Raw genomic sequence first — 20,778 nt, forward strand, 5'->3', positions numbered from 1 at the left:
ACCGCGACCAACGCACCGCTTTACCGCGGCTAACGCGTCATCGCGCCAAAACCAATGGTTCCCTATGCAAAAATAGGATTTTTTAACGCCGCCACTGCACCCAACGCGTTTGGTGTGTTCGCACCTTTAGAGGGAAGCAATGTAAAAAGTGTATCACATTACCCCGTTCTCCCCTATAATGTGGAACCATAGTGGCTGATTTTCCAAAATGAATAAAAACTCTTGAGAGGGACTGGCAGGCAGACTGATACAGTGATATTGTTATAAAATATATACTGTATCTATAAATCTTCACACTTGTCCCCAGTGCAAATTATTTTCCTTCCCACAACGTGTCACATTCTTTCTCTCCATCTTTTCCTCCTCTTCATTTTAAGTTTTTTCCTCCTCTCCCGTCAACCAGGTGAGGCTGGCCTTGGAGACGGTGGCTCTGTGGGACGGCATTGTTGCTGGCGACACTTCATCATTCCGAAAGGCCAAGACCTCTCCACCAGTCAGCCAGCTGGTGCGTCTGCTGTGGGGGGAGGATACCGCCGAACTTCAGATGTCCATAGGACACATCCCGCATATCGTCATGTACCTCTCACTTAAAATGGACTCGGCATCACCACAGGAGGAGGTCAGTTTGGAAAAACAAAAACAGCCTTTCCTATGCCAAATAAGTGAGTAAAAGAAAAAATGTGTGTGTGAATGGTCTCTGTGGTCTCTGTGGCGCAATTGGTCAGCGCGTTCGGCTGTTAACGGAAAGGTTGGTGGTTCAAGCCCACCCAGGGACGATTTTCTACTTAAATAACCAAGTCACACCACTTGTAAATAAATCACCCTAGGTTTGGGTGTTATGATTATACGTTCGTTGGTAGAAATATATGGGAAATCTACCGCAAGAGATTTCGCAATACCGTTTATACCACGGAGAGATAAAAAAAACTTTCTCCTGTGGGAGGCAGCTACAGGCTTTTACATCTGGAAATCCAAAATATGGCAAAGTTTCCTGCCTTATCAAGCACTACTTCTAAAAGTAAATATGCAGTGGGTGGGGCTGGTACGTGTAAACCACACCCCCTTTTGTGTGTCTCTGTGGCGCAATTGGTTAGCGCGTTCGGCTGTTAACCGAAAGGTTGGTGGTTCAAGCCCACCCAGGGACGTTGATTTTCTACTTCAGTAACCAAGTCACACCACTTATAACTAAATCACCCTATGTCTGGGTGTTATGACCGTACATTCCTTGAAACGGTAGAAATGTATCTACTGCTAGATATTTGGCAATACCGTTTATACCGCAGAGAGATAAAAAAATTATTGTTCTGCTGCAGGAGGCAACTACAGGCTTTTACATCTAGAAATCCAAAATGGGCAGCTATATAACAAAAAAATGTGTAATCCAAATCAAATAGAAAGCAGAACATGGCAAAGTTTCCTGCCTTATTATCAAGCACGACTTCTAAAAGTAAATATGCAGTGGGTGGGGGTGGTACGTGTAAGCCACACCCTCTTTTGTGTGTCTCTGTGGCGCAATTGGTTAGCGCATTCGGCTGTTAACCGAAAGGTTGGTGGTTCAAGCCCACCCAGGGACGTTGATTTTCTACTTAAGTAACCAAGTCACACCACTTATAAATAAATCACCCTATGTTATGACCGTACATTCCTTGAAACGGTAGAAATATGTCTACAGCTAGAGATTTGGCAATACCGTTTATACCATGGATAGAGAAAAAAAGTCTCCGCTGCATGAGGCAACTACATGCTTCTACATCTGGAAATCCAAAATTGGCAGCAATATAACAAAAAACTATAAAAGTTCTTATTAAATAGAATACAGAATATAGCGAAGTGTCCTGCCTTATTATCAAGCACGACTTCTCAAAGTAAATCTGCAGTGTGTGGGGATTCTATGTGTAAGCCACCATCTTGTTTACCGAAAGATTGGTGGCTCAAGCCCACCCAGGGACGTTGATTTTCTACTAAAATAACCAAGTCACACCACTTATAAATAAATCACCCTAGGTTTGGCTGTTATGAATGTACATTCCTTGAAACGGTAGAAATATATCTACTGCTAGATATTTGGCCATACCGTTTATACCTAGCCTGGTCCAACCAGACCATCGTACTTCATTTCATTTGTACAGAAGGTCTGGAAGTGCTGTAATTGGCAAACGTTCACTCACTTTCAGGCAGGTGTCTGTTGAAGTTTAAAACTATTGGATCTGCCCAGTGCCACTCTGGATTAGCCAACCAATCGCATAACGTTTGGTCGTCACGTGTGTCATGAGCCGGCTTCTGGCGGTGCGTTCCAGTTGGACAGGGAATTCGAAAATTTCCGACTTCACTACATATTGTGGTCTATGGATCTACCGGTACCTGGCAACGGTAACTTGTTAGAGCCTAACGTTTAGTTATTTGGACGAGAAAGGTTGTCGGCGTCCATACTTTCGCGAGCAGATGCACTGGAACGCAGATAGGTCGAAACTCGGAACTACCAAGTCGGAAATCTCCTTCTTCCGAGTATAAAGGAACGCAGCATTCAACTGAAACTGGAGCGCGACTTCGACGTCATCGTTCTCAGCCACTCGCTCTGTTCGCTGATTGGACACACAGAAATCTGTTCGAGCAGGATCCCAATAATACGCCCCATCCCCAGACTGACTACTGAAGGGAAAATTAAATTTGGCCGGATGTAAGTAGGCGGGCGGAGCCAGGCTAGTTTATACCATGGATAGAGAAAAAAAGAGTTTCTGCTGCGCTAGACAGGTACATGCTTCTGTATCTATCTAGAAATCCAAAATGGGCAGCAATATAACAAAACAATGTATAATCCATATTAAATAGAAAGCAGAATATGGCAAAGTTTCCTGCCTTATTATCAAGCACTACTTCTAAAAGTAAATATGCAGTGGGTGGGGCTGGTACGTGTAAGCCACACCCCCTTTTGTGTGTCTCTGTGGCGCAATTGGTTAGCGCGTTCGGCTGTTAACCGAAAGGTTGGTGGTTCAAGCCCACCCAGGGACGTTGATTTTCTACTTCAGTAACCAAGTCACACCACTTATAACTAAATCACCCTATGTCTGGGTGTTATGACCGTACATTCCTTGAAACGGTAGAAACGTATCTACTGCTAGATATTTGGCAATACCGTTTATACTGCAGAGAGATAAAAAAATAATTGTTCTGCTGCAGGAGGCAACTACAGCAGTGTTTCCCCCAGCGCTTTATAGCTAAGGCGGCCGCCTTAGCAACGCCAGCCTCCCGCCTTGACTACCAACCGACCCCCCCCAAAAAAAAAAAAATTTTTTTTTTTTTTTTTTTTTTTTGTGCTGCACAATTAATGTACTAGCAAGCGCGATGTGTGTGTTGTGCATGGTCATAACTGCGCGAAAGGCCGCGATTTGCGGTAAAAAGCATGTGTCTCCAAGCGTTTCTCTATCAGCTGCTCTGTGTCTGCGGCTTTGCGCGCGCGCGCGACCGTACCGCACCGCGCGCGACTACGGCATACACGCGGGAGAGTTAAACGAGCAGAAGCAAACCGAGATTTAACTGGTGGCGATAATAAACGCAGTGCAGTTCTATGGGGATATTTAGCTGAACAGAAAGAAGTGCTCTGCAAAGCTAGAATAGTTTAAGACTCCACATCACTGTGGCAACACAACCTATCAGCACAGAGAAAAGTTTGAAGAAGGCATGAGAGTGATGGCCCAGGCAAGTTTCAGTAAGTGTTTACAGAAGTTCCAAACTAGGCCTACTGTCTTTGAAATGCATTTAGTCATTTTAAGGGGAAAACTCATTGTATTTATTATTTAAAGTTATTTTTCAAACAGCATGCTAGTGTAGGCCAAGAAGATTTATTTTCTGAATTTGTAATGCTGCTTTATTTTTATGTTTTAAATTGGGAAATACAAGTTCCAAAACGACCTCTGTATTTAAAAATGAATCAAGCAAGTAGGCTTAAAATAATCATTAATCGCACAACAGCCCCCATCCAAAAAGGAACTTTAAAAAGTTGTATTTGCACTTTGATGTGCATACACATGTTAAATGTATGGTCCATTATTTGTATTTAGTGTGTCTGTATAGTATTGCACCAAAACAGTAGAAGTTTTCTTTAATTGTGCTTTGTACTGTCTGTACGTTTACACATAATTTGTACCTGCACATAGCAAACAAAATTGCCAACTGTAAGGTCAGTGTCTGTTTTATTTTTGTATTCAAATAAACAGTTGTTTATTTCTTTACGGCGCATTGGCATCTTTGAGCAAAATACCCCTAAAATTTTCGCCGCGGCGCCGCACCTCCCCTGACACGGGGCAGTGACCACCTTGACTAAGACATTTTCTGAGGGAAACACTGTACAGGCTTTTACATCTAGAAATCCAAAATGGGCAGCTATATAACAAAAAAATGTGTAATCCATATCAAATAGAAAGCAGAACATGGCAAAGTTTTGTGCCTTATTATCAAGCACGACTTCTAAAAGTAAATATGCAGTGGGTGGGGCTTGTATTGTGGTCTATGGATCTACCGGTACCTGGCAACGGTAACTTGTTAGAGCCTAACGTTTAGTTATTTGGACAAGAAAGGTTGTCGGCGTCCATACTTTCGCGAGCAGATGCACTGGAACACAGATAGGTCGAAACTCGGAACTACCAAGTCGGAAATCTCCTTCTTCCGAGTATAAAGGAACGCAGCATTCAACTGAAACTGGAGCGCGACTTCGACGTCATCGTTCTCAGCCACTTGCTCTGTTCGCTGATTGGACACACAGAAATCTGTTCGAGCAGGATCCCAATAATACGCCCCATCCCCAGACTGACTACTGAAGGGAAAATTAAATTTGGCCGGATGTAAGTAGGCGGGCGGAGCCAGGCTAGTTTATACCATGGATAGAGAAAAAAAGAGTTTCTGCCGCGCTAGACAGGTACATGCTTCTGTATCTATCTAGAAATCCAAAATGGGCAGCAATATAACAAAACAATGTATAATCCATATTAAATAGAAAGCAGAATATGGCAAAGTTTCCTGCCTTATTATCAAGCACTACTTCTAAAAGTAAATATGCAGTGGGTGGGGCTGGTACGTGTAAGCCACACCCCCTTTTGTGTGTCTCTGTGGCGCAATTGGTTAGCGCGTTCGGCTGTTAACCGAAAGGTTGGTGGTTCAAGCCCACCCAGGGACGTTGATTTTCTACTTCAGTAACCAAGTCACACCACTTATAACTAAATCACCCTATGTCTGGGTGTTATGACCGTACATTCCTTGAAACGGTAGAAATGTATCTACTGCTAGATATTTGGCAATACCGTTTATACCGCAGAGAGATAAAAAAAAATAATTGTTCTGCTGCAGGAGGCAACTACAGGCTTTTACATCTAGAAATCCAAAATGGGCAGCTATATAACAAAAAAAATTGTAATCCATATCAAATAGAAAGCAGAACATGGCAAAGTTTCCTGCCTTATTATCAAGCACGACTTCTAAACGTAAATATAGAGTGGGTGGGGGCTTGTACGTGTAAGCCACACCCTCTTTTGTGTGTCTCTGTGGCGCAATTGGTTAGCGCGTTCGGCTGTTAACCGAAAGGTTGGTGGTTCAAGCCCACCCAGGGACGTTGATTTTCTACTTAAGTAACCAAGTCACACCACTTATAAATAAATCACCCTATGTTATGACCGTACATTCCTTGAAACGGTAGAAATATATCTACAGCTAGAGATTTGGCAATACCGTTTATTCCATGGATAGAAAAAAAAAGAGTTTCTGCTGCATGAGGCAACTACATGCTTCTACATCTGGAAATCCAAAATTGGCAGCAATATAACAAAACTATAAAAGTTCTTATTAAATAGAATACAGAATATGGCGAAGTGTCCTGCCTTATTATCAAGCACGACTTCTCAAAGTAAATATGCAGTGTGTGGGGGTTCTAATAGAACAGTGTTGTTTTTGGCGGCCTGTTTTAAGTTTAGTTTTAGTCCTGTCTTTGTGTCAAACTGTCATTTTAGTTTTTATTAGTCTTAGTCACGTTTAAACTCTTTTTAGTCTAGTCAAGTTTCAGTTGACTAAAAGTCTTGAGCTTTTTAGTCTTCTCTTAGTCAGAATTATCTGGGACTATTTTCGTTTAGTCTTAGTCAACAAAAACTGATGACATTTAAGTCTAGTCTTAGTCAATGACATTTGTATTTTAGTCTTTTTAGTAATGCAATTATATTTAACCCAGTTAATATAGTACAAGTACCTAGTATAGTACAGCCAAAATCAAAATGTTCTTTAAGTCCCCCATTTCACAAGTCAAACAAGGTTATCTTATCTTATTATATTATTTTTACCTTATAGACTCAAGAATACATGCAATTCCAGACACGGAAGACTAGTGTTGTTTTTGGCGGCCTGTTTTAATTTTAGTTTTAGTCTAGTCTTTTTGTCAAACTTTAATTTTAGTTTTTATTAGTCTTAGTCACGTTTAAACTCTTTAAGTCTAGTCAAGTTTCTGTCGACTAAATGTCTTGAGCATTTTTGTCTTCTCTTAGTCAATATTATCTGTGACTATTTTCGTCTAGTCTCGTCACTGTCACGTGAAAAAGGTTAGTTGACGACGATATTTAGTCATACATTTTGTTGACAAAAACAACACTAGGTTCTATGCGTAAAGCTGGGAACACACCGCATTGGCCGCCTGCGGCGGTTGGCCGCGTGAATGCAGGAGGTTCGCCGCTTGGTCATATTGGGCCATGTTCACCGCAGTCGCCGCCGCGGCCAACCGCAGCCTCATCGTAGGCAGCGGTTGGCCGCGTGACAGCAGGAGGCTCGCCGCTTGATCATATTGGGCCATATATTCCTGACGCCGACGCCGAGATCAGACCCGTCACACTTACGGTGCAACAACAACAATAACATGGTCCAGCTGTGCCAAAAAATACAGATGTAGGTTCACTGTGTAACCAGCGGCAGTCTTGTCACAAATATCATTAAAACAGCCTGAACACGCACCCCGATCTCAAATACACACACATTAACAGCAATTCAGCAACATACTAAACACATTAACAACAGCAGTGTGTGCTCAGCGGCTAAAATAAAGGCAGACATCAGCCTACCTGAAAGTGAAAGTGTGCCGGCTGACGGAGGACAACACCGGTTCTTCGCTGCACTATATTGGAATTCCACACGGACACCGCCGTCAAGTTTGGGTATATTATCCTCAGGAACAGCACACAGCTTGGTGAGTTTCACTATGCTAACCGGCGCTACCTTGGCTAAAGTACAACCAACAGCTAAACAGATGCAAAATAGCCTACACATATTTGCAGAATGTATTGGAAGCCCGATGTCCTCACTCCACACGCCCACCTCGTCTTGCAGACCACCGCCACCGGGCAATCTCAACGCTGATTGGCTGTGGAGGCGCGGTGCCCGGCGGCGCTGCAGAAAAAGATGAAAAATTTCATCTTTTTCTGCGGCGCCGTGCTCGCCGCACAAGCCTTCGATTCACGCTCCTTCGATGACACAATTTCTATGCGCCGCTAATGGCCGCGCTCCCGATTCACGCGCCTCTCATGAGGCGCGGCCACGTGCCGCGCAAGCCCCCGCCGCCGGCCGCTGGACGCCGATTATTGGGTGGACGCGCGGCCACGCGCTAGTACATTGACTTTGTATGTAATCTCGCCGCGCGGCCAGTGCGGTGTGTTCCCAGCTTAAGCCACCATCTTGTTAACCGAAAGGTTGGTGGTTCAAGCCCACCTAGGGATGTTGATTTTCTACTTAAGTAACCAAGTCACACCACTTATAAATAAATCACCCTATTCAGTAGAAATATATCTACCGCTAGAGATTTGGCAATAGCGTAACCGCAGAGAGAAAAAAAATAAAATAAAAAATGTTCTGCTGCAGGAGGCAACTACAAGCTTTTACATCTAAAAATTGAAAATGTGCAGCAATATAACAAAAAAATATAGAAAGTAGAAAACTGAATATGGCAAAGTTTCCTGCTTGATTATCAAGCACTACTTCTAAAAGTAAATACAAACTATACATTTTACCATAAAATGGATTTAGAATTTTTAGTTCAACTTATCAATAAGGGTACATTATTTATATGTTAGTTAATGTTTAGTAACTGAGCATTAACCAACCTTTAACTACCAACTAAGTTAATGCTTAAACAAGCATTAACTTACCGTTAATTACCAAGCCTTAACAGCTAGTTAATGCTTAATAAGCTTAATAAGCATTAACTAACCGTTAAAAGCATTAACTTAGCATTCATTAACAGTAAATTAACGTAGTGTTTATTTATCAATTTATGAATCTAAAATAGAATGATCATCCAGCACGATTTACAGGTTGATATACAGGGTTGATTATCCACATTTTAGATGCCATCTAAATTTTAAAGGTTTCGGTGTTAAATTTCCCCTGCCTAGGTCAGTGAGTGTCAGTCACCACACCGTCTGTCCACACTACAAGCTTGATAGCCGTGATCATACTCTAACACAAAAGTGTTTTTGATAATTGAGTGTTAAGAATGACCTGAATTGTGTAGGAAATCCCAAGGCCAGGAGTGTACATTAACTGCTCTGGATGTCTTCCAAGCGCCTGCGAGTGCCACTGACAGAAAACAGAATGATCCGCTACTTGTCAGTACTGTGTTCTGAGAAAAAAGTGGGGTTGATTCACAGCCTAAGCTCTGTAAACTACTATGTAAACAAAGAGTATATAAACAAATAGGCCGGCTGTAGCTCGCATCAAGCAAGTTTACAGAGCCTAGGCTGTGTATTTTCACCCGTTTTTTTGTTCTCCAGAATCTCTGACTCCCCTTTTAAGTGTTAATCCTAAAGTTTAATTTCTTGCTCTGAGGAGCAAACCACTCATTTGCTGACGTCACATCCTATACTGTAATTAAATTTTCCCCATGGACGACTTTTGGTAGGTAGATGTTTTCTTTATGGTTGTACTTGATGGTTCTGCAGTTCCTCTTTGTGAATAAGAAAAGCCAGATTATTATTATTTTTTTTTTATTGACCTAAAAGGCAGCAGAGGGTACAGATAGTTCGAAGCCACATCAACCAGCAGTTGATATTCAAGATTGCCAAGCAAGAACCTACTAAACTCTGACTTTGATTTTTTTAGTTCTTTGATTGCAGGGTAGCAGAAATAGGAGAAGTTAAGTGGTGGTATTTTTGAGATTTAGCCGAGTGAAGATTTTGTGATGCAACACATTTTTTTAATTAATTTTTTGGCCTGTATGCACAGACAAGACGAAACTGAAGTGTTTCACTGCGCTGATTGTGTCTTTGTTCTGGTTGCCAAGTCTGTAAGGGCCTGTTCATTCAATGTTTTTATCCCTTCACCCGCAACTCGGGCCTCTTATTCCATGAGAGGCTTAGCTCTTATCCACCCTGTGGCCCTCAAAGTTGCGAGCATGCTGTGAGGAATACTAATATCAAAAACAATTCACTTAATCTGTTCAGCACACTCTACTCTCTGCTTTAAAGTGTTTATGAAGGGGTTTTCTGTGACATTTGTTTCCAGAAAACTATTTAAAAGTGTGCACAGCTGTTTCCCAAAGTGAATTTGATGGTTTCCGTGAGCTACTGTCAAATTGCTGTATTTATTTACTCTAAGATATAATATCTTTTTTGTAATTGTAATTTATTTGTTGTAATTCGGGGACGAATTGGGCAGTCAAACTGAAACCAGACCAACATTTTCACTATAAATATATGTGTCTATTCAGAGGCCGCTGTGGCATCCACCAACAGATGTTTGACATTTTTTATGTGACATTTTGTCTGTTGATTGGTTAACCAGATCTTTTTCTCCCTGCCGCATGTATAATTTTCATGACACAGATTTTAAATTACACTTTGTCTGTGTTTTGTGTCTGCAGGAAGATATCTTGTATCAGTACCCAGTGTCTGAAGCATCATGCCAGCTGAAAGGAGTAAGAGGGATCTTTCTCACACTGTGTGACATGCTGGAGAATGTCACAGGAGGGCAGATCATCAGGTAGAGGAAACAACAAAGAGGATAAATAGCAATGCGAATGCTACATGTAGAGTTTTTAATCAGTAATCTGTAACTGTGGAACACATTTAAATCAATATTTTTTATTTAACCAACCAGATACTCTTCTTAATAAATATCAATCAAAAGTTTTATAAGTCTACTAATAATGGTTCTCATTATCAAATGATCTGCAAATGATTTCCATACGTTTTTTAACTAACAATTGAAGTGCCTTTTTAAAAACGTTATAATGCCTGTAAATTGAATAAACTGCAATAGGATGAAGAAGAGGGTTTGATCTCTAATTCCAGCTATCAAGAAAATAAAACTAAATTAAAATGAACTTCTAACAGGGCACCACTCAGTTAAACTGAGAAAAATCTCAGTCTCATAAATATACAAAACTCTTAATTTGCAAGTCAGATAAATAATTTTTTAAATAACTATAACTTAAAGAGGACCTATTATACTTTTCGACTTTTATGACCTATAAACGTTGTTATAATGATTTATAGTCGTGTTTAACCATAATAGCGTATCAAATAATTACGTACATGCATTTAGACGTATTCCCTGCTAACCGTCTGGGGTGGCTGTGCAGAGCGCTAAACACTAGGGCAGCCGGTCGAGAATTCACTTTTTGAAATCGGTTCAAATTTCCTGCCATTGTGTCGTCACGTTCCCGGATTTTTCCATGTATGGTAATGCTGCAACGTGGTGGCGCGCTCCGGCCATGCCCCCACCTTCCTGCTCTCAAATCTGCCCGCGCGCTTCTGAAAGTGTTCCGGAAGGAAGGTAACCAATCACAACGGAGTGGGGTTCGAAGGAGGGGGGGAGGGGGCGGAGAAGCACAAAGCCGAGTGTGGACAGAGACTGCTGTGCGCGCTCAGATGAGAGGAAGAGATTCCCGAAAATCTACATAGTTTTTTGTGATGTGATTCGTGTCAGGTTGCTCTATAGCAGTTTTTAACAAGAAATTAAGACCAGAAAAGTAGTATAATAGGAGATCTTTAATCACCACATTAAGAGCTAGTAGGTCAAGGAAAGTTCTACATGGAAGACGTTGGCAAAATTCACTTTGTAGAACATTGTAGAAACCTGCATAATTGACCACAAATCTTTACAGAAACATTATAAACACTTAATGGAATCTAAACTAAATGAAACTATTAACACAAACTATTAACACAAAAGATATGTTACTGTGTGGGTGTAGGTGTTAGTGTCTTTAGCTTAAAAATAATTAAAACATTTCATCGATAATCAAAACGGATTAGATTAATGTTATGTCTTTGCAAGTAAATGATTAATTACTAATTGTTTTAGCTTTGGTTAGCGAGTACTCAACATGTAATGGTTCAGAACAGCTGTATATGCACCCAGATTGATACTCCTATACTATATCATTACTTAAATGGATCAGATTGATTTTTTATATCATAATGCTGATACTGTAAAATGTTAACTTTTTTTCAAAATCAAGACCACATTTTCTCTAAACCATTAAGCTTTGTCAGACATAGTTATGGTTATTTCTTGGAGAGGATGTGGTTGTTTTTTCATTTTTTGTTTCTCCCTTCAAAACAGATCCAAGGACAGACACAATGAAATCTTTTTTCAGAAATGACCTTCATATAAAAATAATAATAAGGCATCAAAAATTTACAGTATCTGGAAAAGTTCAGTAATTATTTTGTAGTAGCCCACCTAAATTCCTAACGTTTCTGCCAGTTCACTGCTAGATGTTTTGAAAATCAACACAGCTCACAGTTGAGTTTTAAGGCCAGGACACACCGGTCCGACTACCCGAAAATGGAGTCTGCCGTTTCAGGCAGCTCCAGTCTGCCCGTCGCGGCCAAAAAAGTGCCAAGAACACACCGAGCCGACTACTGACTTTCCGTACGCTCTGCGCTTGCGCGGGACGTAATGTCTCCATAACAGCAGGCGGCGCTAATCTGTATTGTGGCCCAAAAAAAATACGGAAGCCGGAAATTATGGGACAGCTCTCTAGACCATAAACATAGATAGAAATACGTATTTATATTTATGGACATAAAGAGCACCATTTTTAGCAGAGTGTGGATTAAAACAATGGCTAACTGTTGTTAGCTGTTAGTGCTACCCGCCTCACTTCCGGGCTTCACTGATTCGCTAGCCCTCCACCAATCAAATTGCTCCAACTAAAAGACTGCCCGCTCAAAAGAAGCCTGACGACATCTACGACGACCGATTTCACGGCACACACCAAACAGATTTGTGTCCCCACCCCTTCCAGACTCTCCGACGGCGATTATCGGGCCGGTGTGTCCTGGCCTTAAAACAACATCAGGAAAAGTTTGGCAAAGGCAAGAGCTGTTCCATCCTCCTTGTTTTCTGCTCTGTGTGTCACTTGTACTAATTTTGGCATTATGTCGTTAATACATTTTTTCTCCAATCAGTTCTTCTCTCCTGCTCGGGAAACATCTGGTGCATGTGGGCTACTGGAAGGAAAGCAACAACCTGCTGGTCATTGGTCTTCCTGCTGAGAGGTAGATGGACGCAGCATCCAACACACACACTCATGGTTAAAGGTCACATATCCATGGGTCCACGGTGTGCCTAGAGACTGCCAAAATATCAAAAAAAAATAACAATCTCTCCTTTTCTCACTCTCCCCCTTTCTGAAACCCCTATCCCTCCCCCCCAATATACTCGAGTCAGAATTCTCGCGGTTTATGACGTCATAAACTGCACAGCCACATCCCCATATTTTCTTTATATGTCCATGCTTCCCCCCCACATTAGTAACCAGAAACTTCCACCGTGCAGTAGTCTATGATAACCCCACCCCCCCATTTCTTATTGGTCCACGGCCCCGAGATCCGATGGAAAATTTTCCGAGCGACAAGATGCCCATAGTACAGCCTAAATGTTACATACACCAACACAGAATGCTTTTGCTCATACTCCACTAATTTATCTTAACCACAGCAGTCTATTAATGCCTCGTTTTTAATAACACAACGGATAGGAAGCTACTTGTGCTTTTTTTTAAACAGTGAAACTAAAATAATTGTTTTTATTGGTATTTTTGCCTGCCTGGTGCATAGCTATTAGCTTTGGGACAAGCAACCAGCTTTTCCTCATAACACACTGTTTATATTCCCCACAGCAGTCTGACAAAGCCTCGTTTTTAGCAAGACAAAGCATAGGAAGGTAATAGAGTCGAAGTCTAGCTTTAAAGCTCATTTTTTCACTGATTTTCGTGATATTTTTAGCCGTTAGCTTCCGAGCTAGCTTCGGGAAAAGCATTGGTATTTTGCCCATAACAAGCTCTTTATATTCTCCACAGCAGTCTAAAAATGCCTCGTTTTTAGCCAGACAAAGCATAGGAAGGTAATAGAGTTTAAGTCTAACTTTGAAGCTCATTTTTTCACTGATTTTCGTGATATTTCTAGCCGTTAGCTTCCGTGCTAACATTCAGTACAGGCACTGTGGACAGGCTACTACTACAGGCTATGGACCCGTCGCTTCCAGAGAGGGGCGGGGGAAGCTCATAGATTGTATATTTACGAGGGGAGCTGCAGCTCTGTTTCAAAAATAGGCCACCGTGAGATTAGCTGAACATCAGGGTATAGAGGCATACTACAATAAATGATCTGAACGTTTTTTATAGCAAACAACTAAAGAAAAACGTATTAGGGACCTCTAAGACCATATAATATTGACAGAAAAGTGCATAATATGTGAGCTTTAATAGGGATGGTTAAAAATTTGATTAATGTTAAAATTGCGATTCCTATATTCTAAGATTTTGAATCTATTCATTATTTCCAAAAAAAATACATTTATTTTTAATGTATTTAGATAACCCAGTGTTATTAGTAACTACATTTTTATTTTTGAAAGTATTAAGTTTGAGAAAAGGCAGCAAGCCTAAACCTACCAAGCCTAAACCTACCAATTTTATTTATGAGTAAAAGGTCTTCATCTGTACAAGTTTACTAGCATGAATGTATTGTTGTTGGCAGGATGAATAGATCTTTTAGGAGCATGTGGTTGTAAAAACGGTTCATGAGATGAGTCATATTAGCCACCTTTTCCTCTGTACCAACCAGGTCGATGCTATCAATCATTATCTCGGCTCAGAATGAATCTCATTCAAGCATAAGAGTTAATAGATTGGTGGTTGAGGAACACCCACATCTAGACAAAAATTGAATTTTTCTCCCTCACAGCTTCTGGTTGCAGTCCAAAAGAATTTGATAAGCAGGAGATCTGCTGAAGTTAAAGTTTTCTCAGTTCTGCATTTGACATTTCTCCGTTTCCCTCCAGTGTTCCACTGCTGTATCTGCAGACCGTGGTTGGAGACGTAGTCCGAACACTAAAAGTGATGTACGGCTCCTTGGACAGGTTGGTCGTTACTAGTTTTCCTGTGGTCCTACTTCGAGAGCTATGCTTAATTCAACATTTACTGAAATAAAAATTGTGTTTCACTCGGGCAAAAGCACATTTTCCAGCACCTTTTTTTTACACAGTCTGCAGTGTCACTATTTTCTTGCTCTTTAATATCTTTCCCCTGTACTTAAAAAAAAGTATTTATGTATTTATTGAAATCTTATCACTCTTCTGTAGTTATATGAATGGCTTCTTTGTGTTATCCTCACACTCATTCATCATCTTCATTGTGTCCCCCACAGTGCGTTCTGTAAGGCGGACCATGCTCCCAGGTTGGACCATTTCTTCTGCCTGTTCTTTCAGCAGCTCATCCAGCCATCTCGATTGAGGGAAGGCTCGTCCGCCCTGCCCCCGGACGTCTCAGGAACCCTTTTCCTCGACGGACTGCCGGCGGTCCAATGGCTCACGCTGCCTCCAGAGATCAAGGTGTGTGTGTGTGTGACAATATGATTTCCTGCCCCTTTTTATATTGAATATGTGCATCCAGCCGGTACATATCGGACCTAACCAGTGACATTTGGAGTATCTTGTTATAATCCAAGTCTCTATAATCAGTTTTTTAATTTGTGTGTGTGTGTGTGTGTGTGTGTGTGTGTGTGTGTGTGTGTGTGTGTGTGTGTGTGTGTGTGTGTGTGTGTGTGTGTGTGTGTGTGTGTGTGTGTGTGTGTGTGTGTGTGTGCGTGTGTGTGTGTGTGAGTGTGAGAAAGTGAGTAGACCGATTTGTTTCTCACAGTGTTGCTATGTCTTCCAACTTATGAAGTTGAATGTTGCTTGATTAAGCCACAAATGCAGCTGTAGAGCCCCCTAGTGCACACAATCACAAATGTCACACTGTAGACTAAAGAAAATGCTACAATAAATAGATTAGTGATTAAAAATATATTATATTTGTCATGTTTTTAATTAAATGCTATTTCTTATAGTGGATTTTCTCTTTCCACAGATGGAGGTGGATGCAGTTCTCTCTGATTTTGAGTCTTCTGATTTTGGAGAAATGGTGAGAAATTGTGAAAACATTTTGGTCATTAAAAAAATTTAACTAAAACTCTGTTGGGTTTTCATCACTGCTGTTTTAAAAGCATTGAGTACTCATTCAGGATGGATATTTTAAGTTTCATTAACAGCTTTCTACATGTTCCTATTCCTCTTCACAACAATGAAATGTCTTAACAAAATCACAATTAAGTGCTCCACGTGGTGTTATGATACCTCAACCTACTGTTAAGTTGTTGAGTTACCAAACATATTAGCCGAGATGCCATCTGCCTTCTGGGCCTCAGCAAGGGAGAGGAGAAGGTTAGGACTATTTTTAGAGGTGTGTTTGTGTGTGTCCGTGTGTACTTTTATTGAGAAGCTAATGGGGTCTGGTTTGTCCTTTGTATGACAAATGGTGCAACAGGGAGCATTGATGCGGATGCAGGAATAGTTCACTGAAAATGACAGACATCACACCAAGCTTTGTTTATAATACTTTTTGTTTTCTTTTTTGTCAAGTTTTACCAGATTTGTCAGATCTTTCTCATAAATGACTGGTCACACTTTAATCATTGTCAGTTCCCTCATTTTTCATCAAGTGCCAGTAACAGGTTCTTCCAATATCTGTCTTTGTTTACTTTCAATTTTTATTATTCTTTTTCTTTATTTTGTGAACAGTCTGAGGATTTCTTCGGCCTGAGACGTCTGTACGTTATTCTCGGCTCCTGTTTGTTCTACAAGGTAAGTGTCCTTGTCAGAACAAACACATAACACACACACACACACACACACACACACACACACACACACATAGGGGCTGTTTATATGACAACACGAAACGGTGCATCCGCGAAAATATTTTCGCGGATGCACTATATCATTTACATGAAAACAGCAAACGCAGGTATGAAACCGCAAGTTTTTGAGATCAACTCCCAGGGAGGATTTTTTGGAAAACACAATGGTTTTGGTTTCTTGTAAACACCGAAAACATTTTCCCTGGTAACGCTGACGTCACGGCTCCACTTCACGTATGCATAGTCTATAACATTTCCTGTCAAAATACCCACACGCAAGTTATAAAGTTAGAAGACAACATAAAATGCAAGGTGTCTCCGCGGCACCATCACTGTGATCAGTGGAGAGTGTCGTGCAGGGCTCAACTATAACACTCGCCAAATTAGTCTAAGCGATTAGTAAGTTATTGAGACCACCCGCCACTTTGTCTGGGGAAAGATTTGTGCTCTGCCGGTTTTTCTAGCTAAATAAACGTGTGTAGCTTCTATATGCCAGGGACACTGCTCTTTCCACATTAAAAAACACTATCAATAGTTCAGCGCGCAGCGGTTAAGTTACTGTTCAACAAAAGGAGCATTAAGGCTACGGCTTCACAGTAAAAGCATTTCACTGGCTAAACATTAATAGCATTTCACTGGACAAACGTGAGTTGACTTTTATTTTGAAGTACGTCTTACAGGAAAGTAGCCACTCACAAAGCCCCTTCACTATCAGCATGTCTTCTGTTTTCACGAGTTCAATGCGGTGAAATAAGAGGACAGAAAGCTTGTCATGTACAATACTTGTAATCCCAAGCTTACACCAACCGCTTTATGAACGTTAGTGGCATTAATTTTCGGTTACAGTAATGTTTTATGCATCAAATTGTACCGGAAGAGCTATCTACTAGGCTAACTATTGGCTTGGCATGCCTACTACAGCGATGTCAGCCCGTTTCCTCTGAAAACATGTGTACGAGTGAATATTTCAAATAAATTGCGTCTGAATGGGTTTTAAAAAAAAAAAAACGGGAAAGCTGTCAGAAGACCCAGCTAACAGTCACTGTACAGCCGGTAACCTTTCACACTAGACAACAAGATGAGCCTGTTGTATGGCTGTGTTAGCTTAGAGAAGGCCGCACATGGACGTTGCCGTGTGTTTGTTCATACATCTGTCCCAGAGAGATTAGAGGCAAGAGTGGAGGGGTAGTAAGAGAGAGGGTAAGAGCATAGACATAATAAAGGATAGACGCTGCGTTGGCCGCTACTGCCTATTGGCGCTGACGAGCCGTGGGGCCGGCATCTTGAACCGGTCAAACGTTCCACTCAGTGTAGTCTGTTTGGCAGGTGCAATGAACTGTCAGCGCATGTAATTAATCATATCTCATTAAATACCAAACTGATTTTCACGCGGTTTTCTTTGCTGCAAAGATCATACATGTAGCTAAGATACAGGGCACAAGTTTCGACGTGTTTTAATATTCATAGTGGGCTTAACATAGAAGATTCTGATATGATATAAGTAACCAGACGTCCAAGATCAAAACGAGGAACATCCCCCGAAAAGGGGGAACACGGAGACATTTCCAGTTTGACTAGCAATCTTATTGAAAAACCTAATGAGGTGTCAACAAAACGGGAACAGGTAGTTGTTTCTGTTTAGCCAGGGACAGGCAACCAACAATGGGGACGTCTGATCACCTTTATGATATGTGATGTAGGCTATGATAGGTATTTTGCAAATCACACACTATAGACTGATAGAGAAGCAGAAACAGATAGGGGCAGTAAAGTCAGCTATTTTAATAAGTTAACACTATATGATTAGGCTATATATAAATATATTTATTAATTTACAGTGACGAGCATACACAATAAAGACAATCACAGGGATAACATAAACAGAGAACAGAAATAAAATATGTTAATTTGAATAAAGTAGGCCTATACAAAATACAAAAAAAGAGCAAAAATAAAATACTAAATGAACAATGAATTCAGCTAAAACAGTTACAGTCAGATGTGTAAAATTCAAAAATCATAGATTCAAATAAACCAAAAGTAGGAAGAGCAGTAATTTTTAACAAGTGTCAGTTGTAATCTAAGTCAGTGTTATGGAATATGACTTATCAAGTCTCAGTTCATAGCCGGGTGTTTTCAAGAGAAAAATGTCTACACAGGGAAACGAGGAAGGACATCTTAATTTACAGCTCTGGAAAATAATTCACTCAAAAACGTTCTTAAATCAAGATCTCTACATTAATTGATGGAATTAACACTAATTGACAATATTTTTATTTGGAATTTAGGATAAATGTTGTCGTAGTAGAAAAATAAAAATTGTTAATTTCACTTTAAAAGACAAACCAGAGGCTCTAACCATTTGATGTGGTCTTTAAATTTCCACAGGGCTGTAGATAATAAAAATGGGTCCAGATGCAATACAAATGTCTATGTTCTGAAGCCAGATGGATGTTCATAAGCACACTTTTTTACTACTTAATAATCTACACACTCACCCTCCAGTCCTACCTGATCGCCAACCATCTGCCTAAAGAGGACCTGCTGGATGTGTGCCTGTACTGCCAGCACTACTGCTTGCTGCCACTGGCGTCCGAGCAGCGGGTCGGCCAGCTGGTCATCTGGAGAGAGGTGTTTCCCCAGCAGAGAGCTAACAGGAGCGGTAGCAGTGGCACGGCGCCGGGCTACAGCAAGCCTCAAGGGCGTCACTTTCTCCTCATAGTGGGGCTGGTAAGGAGGCGAAGGGCCACGTACACAAAAAAAAACACACATTTTTACTCCCTCTGTTTGCAGAAAAAGTCCAGTAGACACAACAATGTTTTGGAATATCTCTCTTTTTGAATTTAAATAATAAAAATGAAAAGGGCAGTTGTGGTTCAAGTCATTAATAAGCCTTATTTTATTATCTATTCATATGCTTCCACTTGGTCAGACCATACAATGCCAAAATGTTTCCTTTCATTGCTACGCAGACGACACACAGATATACCTTCCGTTACGACCTGGTAACCCCAGAAGCTTAGCTGCTGTCTCAACCATATTAACTTTTGGATAGCACAAAATGCTCTACAATTTAACTCAAAATTAGAAATTATTTTGCTCAGTCTCCCCAACCCCATCACTGACCTCGAAAGAAACATCGGCCCCATTTGCAATTCTCGACCTCCCTCTCTTGAACTGTATTAATTTAACTCTGCCTATCTACAATGTTGACACACATTCCTGAAACAACAAGACAGAGGGATTTAATGCTATACAACTATATAAAATGCTTATTTTTTAGTCTGGAAACGGATATACCTATTTATACATTATTGCAATCATATTCAAAATATTCAGTCTAATTATGTGACACGATTTTCCATTATTGCTATTTTGTCACCTTCCTCGTTAGTATAGTGGACAGTATCTCCGCCTGTCACGCGGAAGACCGGGGTTCGATTCCCCGACGGGGAGTACTTATTGCCCCTGCCCACCTCACTGCTAATCTGGTTTGTATATTAAAGGATTACTTCACCGCTACAGAACCGGGGTTTTATCATTATAAAATGGCTACTATAATGTAAGGAATGAGGTTTTTCTTGACTCAGTCTTCACTTGGCCCAGATGTCCTGATAATCCACACCCACCCCCCACCCCACATAGGTCTTACTGTGACGCGTAACACGTCATGGTAAAACCTATGGTTTGCGTGCGAGAAGGCGCGAGGACTACAGGCCTCTAGTTCGAGAGGCACCTATTTGCAGACACATGGGGAAACGGAGCTCCACCGGAAATACGAAATTTCTTCTTCGTTTTTTTTTACTGGCGGCGATCACCCAGCGTTTCTTCTTCTTTTTGTTTTACTGCCGGTGTTACAGACAAACAAAAAATATTTACAATAGGTCTAGAGGTGTGAGGACATAGTATTAGCAGAGCCTAGATGGGATGCTGCTGAGGTAGGGGTCTGATATCCTCTCTGTGAAGCTCACTGCAGCCTCCTTGGGCACTGGTTGCAGTTGAGTGGGAGACTGTAGACATCAGATTCTGAAATCACCATAAAATATGACAGTTAGGCTACTATAAGTGAAACTCACTGAAAATGAGAGCGGATGAAAACTTTTTTCTTTAGTTACCTTACAAACACACAAACGGTTGTTACATTAGTCTGTTTCTGAAACAGTTTAGCAACCCCCCCACCCCCCCTGACAGCAGCTATAATTGCATACTGTGTGAACAGAAATATAGTCTAAAGCTGAGAACACACCGGGCGCGTTGGCGCTTTGGGCCAAAGCGACCAACGCGCCCGATCTGGCGCTTGGTCATTTTGTGTCAAAAAGTGGTTCAACGCGTCCCTCCAACGCTTCGCAGCTAGTCTCCCCCCCATATATTTATTCCCCTAATCAACCATGGCTGCGATCAGAACCGACCCGACACAACAGCGATCATGTCCGCACAAAAACAACAACAACACGGCCAACAATTGTGCCAAAAGACAAATAAACAGCAACTGAACGGAACAAATAGCCTTAAAACAGATTCACGCCACTCGAAAATGAACACAAACAGCAAGGCAGCACCATACCAAACA

General features: G+C 41.1%; 1 protein-coding gene across 2 annotated transcripts in view; it reads left to right on the forward strand.

The window, feature by feature from the left end:
* The window catches only part of intu (inturned planar cell polarity protein), a 54,631-nt gene that overhangs the window by 11,732 nt on the left and 22,121 nt on the right, over nt 1-20,778 (forward strand). For both annotated transcript variants that reach the window (XM_080051555.1, XM_080051554.1), the window contains exons 4-11: nt 404-619; nt 9,881-9,999; nt 12,438-12,527; nt 14,314-14,391; nt 14,679-14,862; nt 15,380-15,433; nt 16,090-16,152; nt 18,714-18,938. In XM_080051555.1, coding sequence (XP_079907681.1) covers nt 404-619; nt 9,881-9,999; nt 12,438-12,527; nt 14,314-14,391; nt 14,679-14,862; nt 15,380-15,433; nt 16,090-16,152; nt 18,714-18,938 — 1,029 coding nt within the window. The remainder of the gene's footprint in view (nt 1-403; nt 620-9,880; nt 10,000-12,437; nt 12,528-14,313; nt 14,392-14,678; nt 14,863-15,379; nt 15,434-16,089; nt 16,153-18,713; nt 18,939-20,778) is intronic.

Source organism: Ammodytes marinus, assembly GCF_949987685.1.
Source record: "Ammodytes marinus genome assembly, chromosome: 23".
NCBI classification, from domain to species: Eukaryota; Metazoa; Chordata; class Actinopteri; order Uranoscopiformes; family Ammodytidae; genus Ammodytes; species Ammodytes marinus.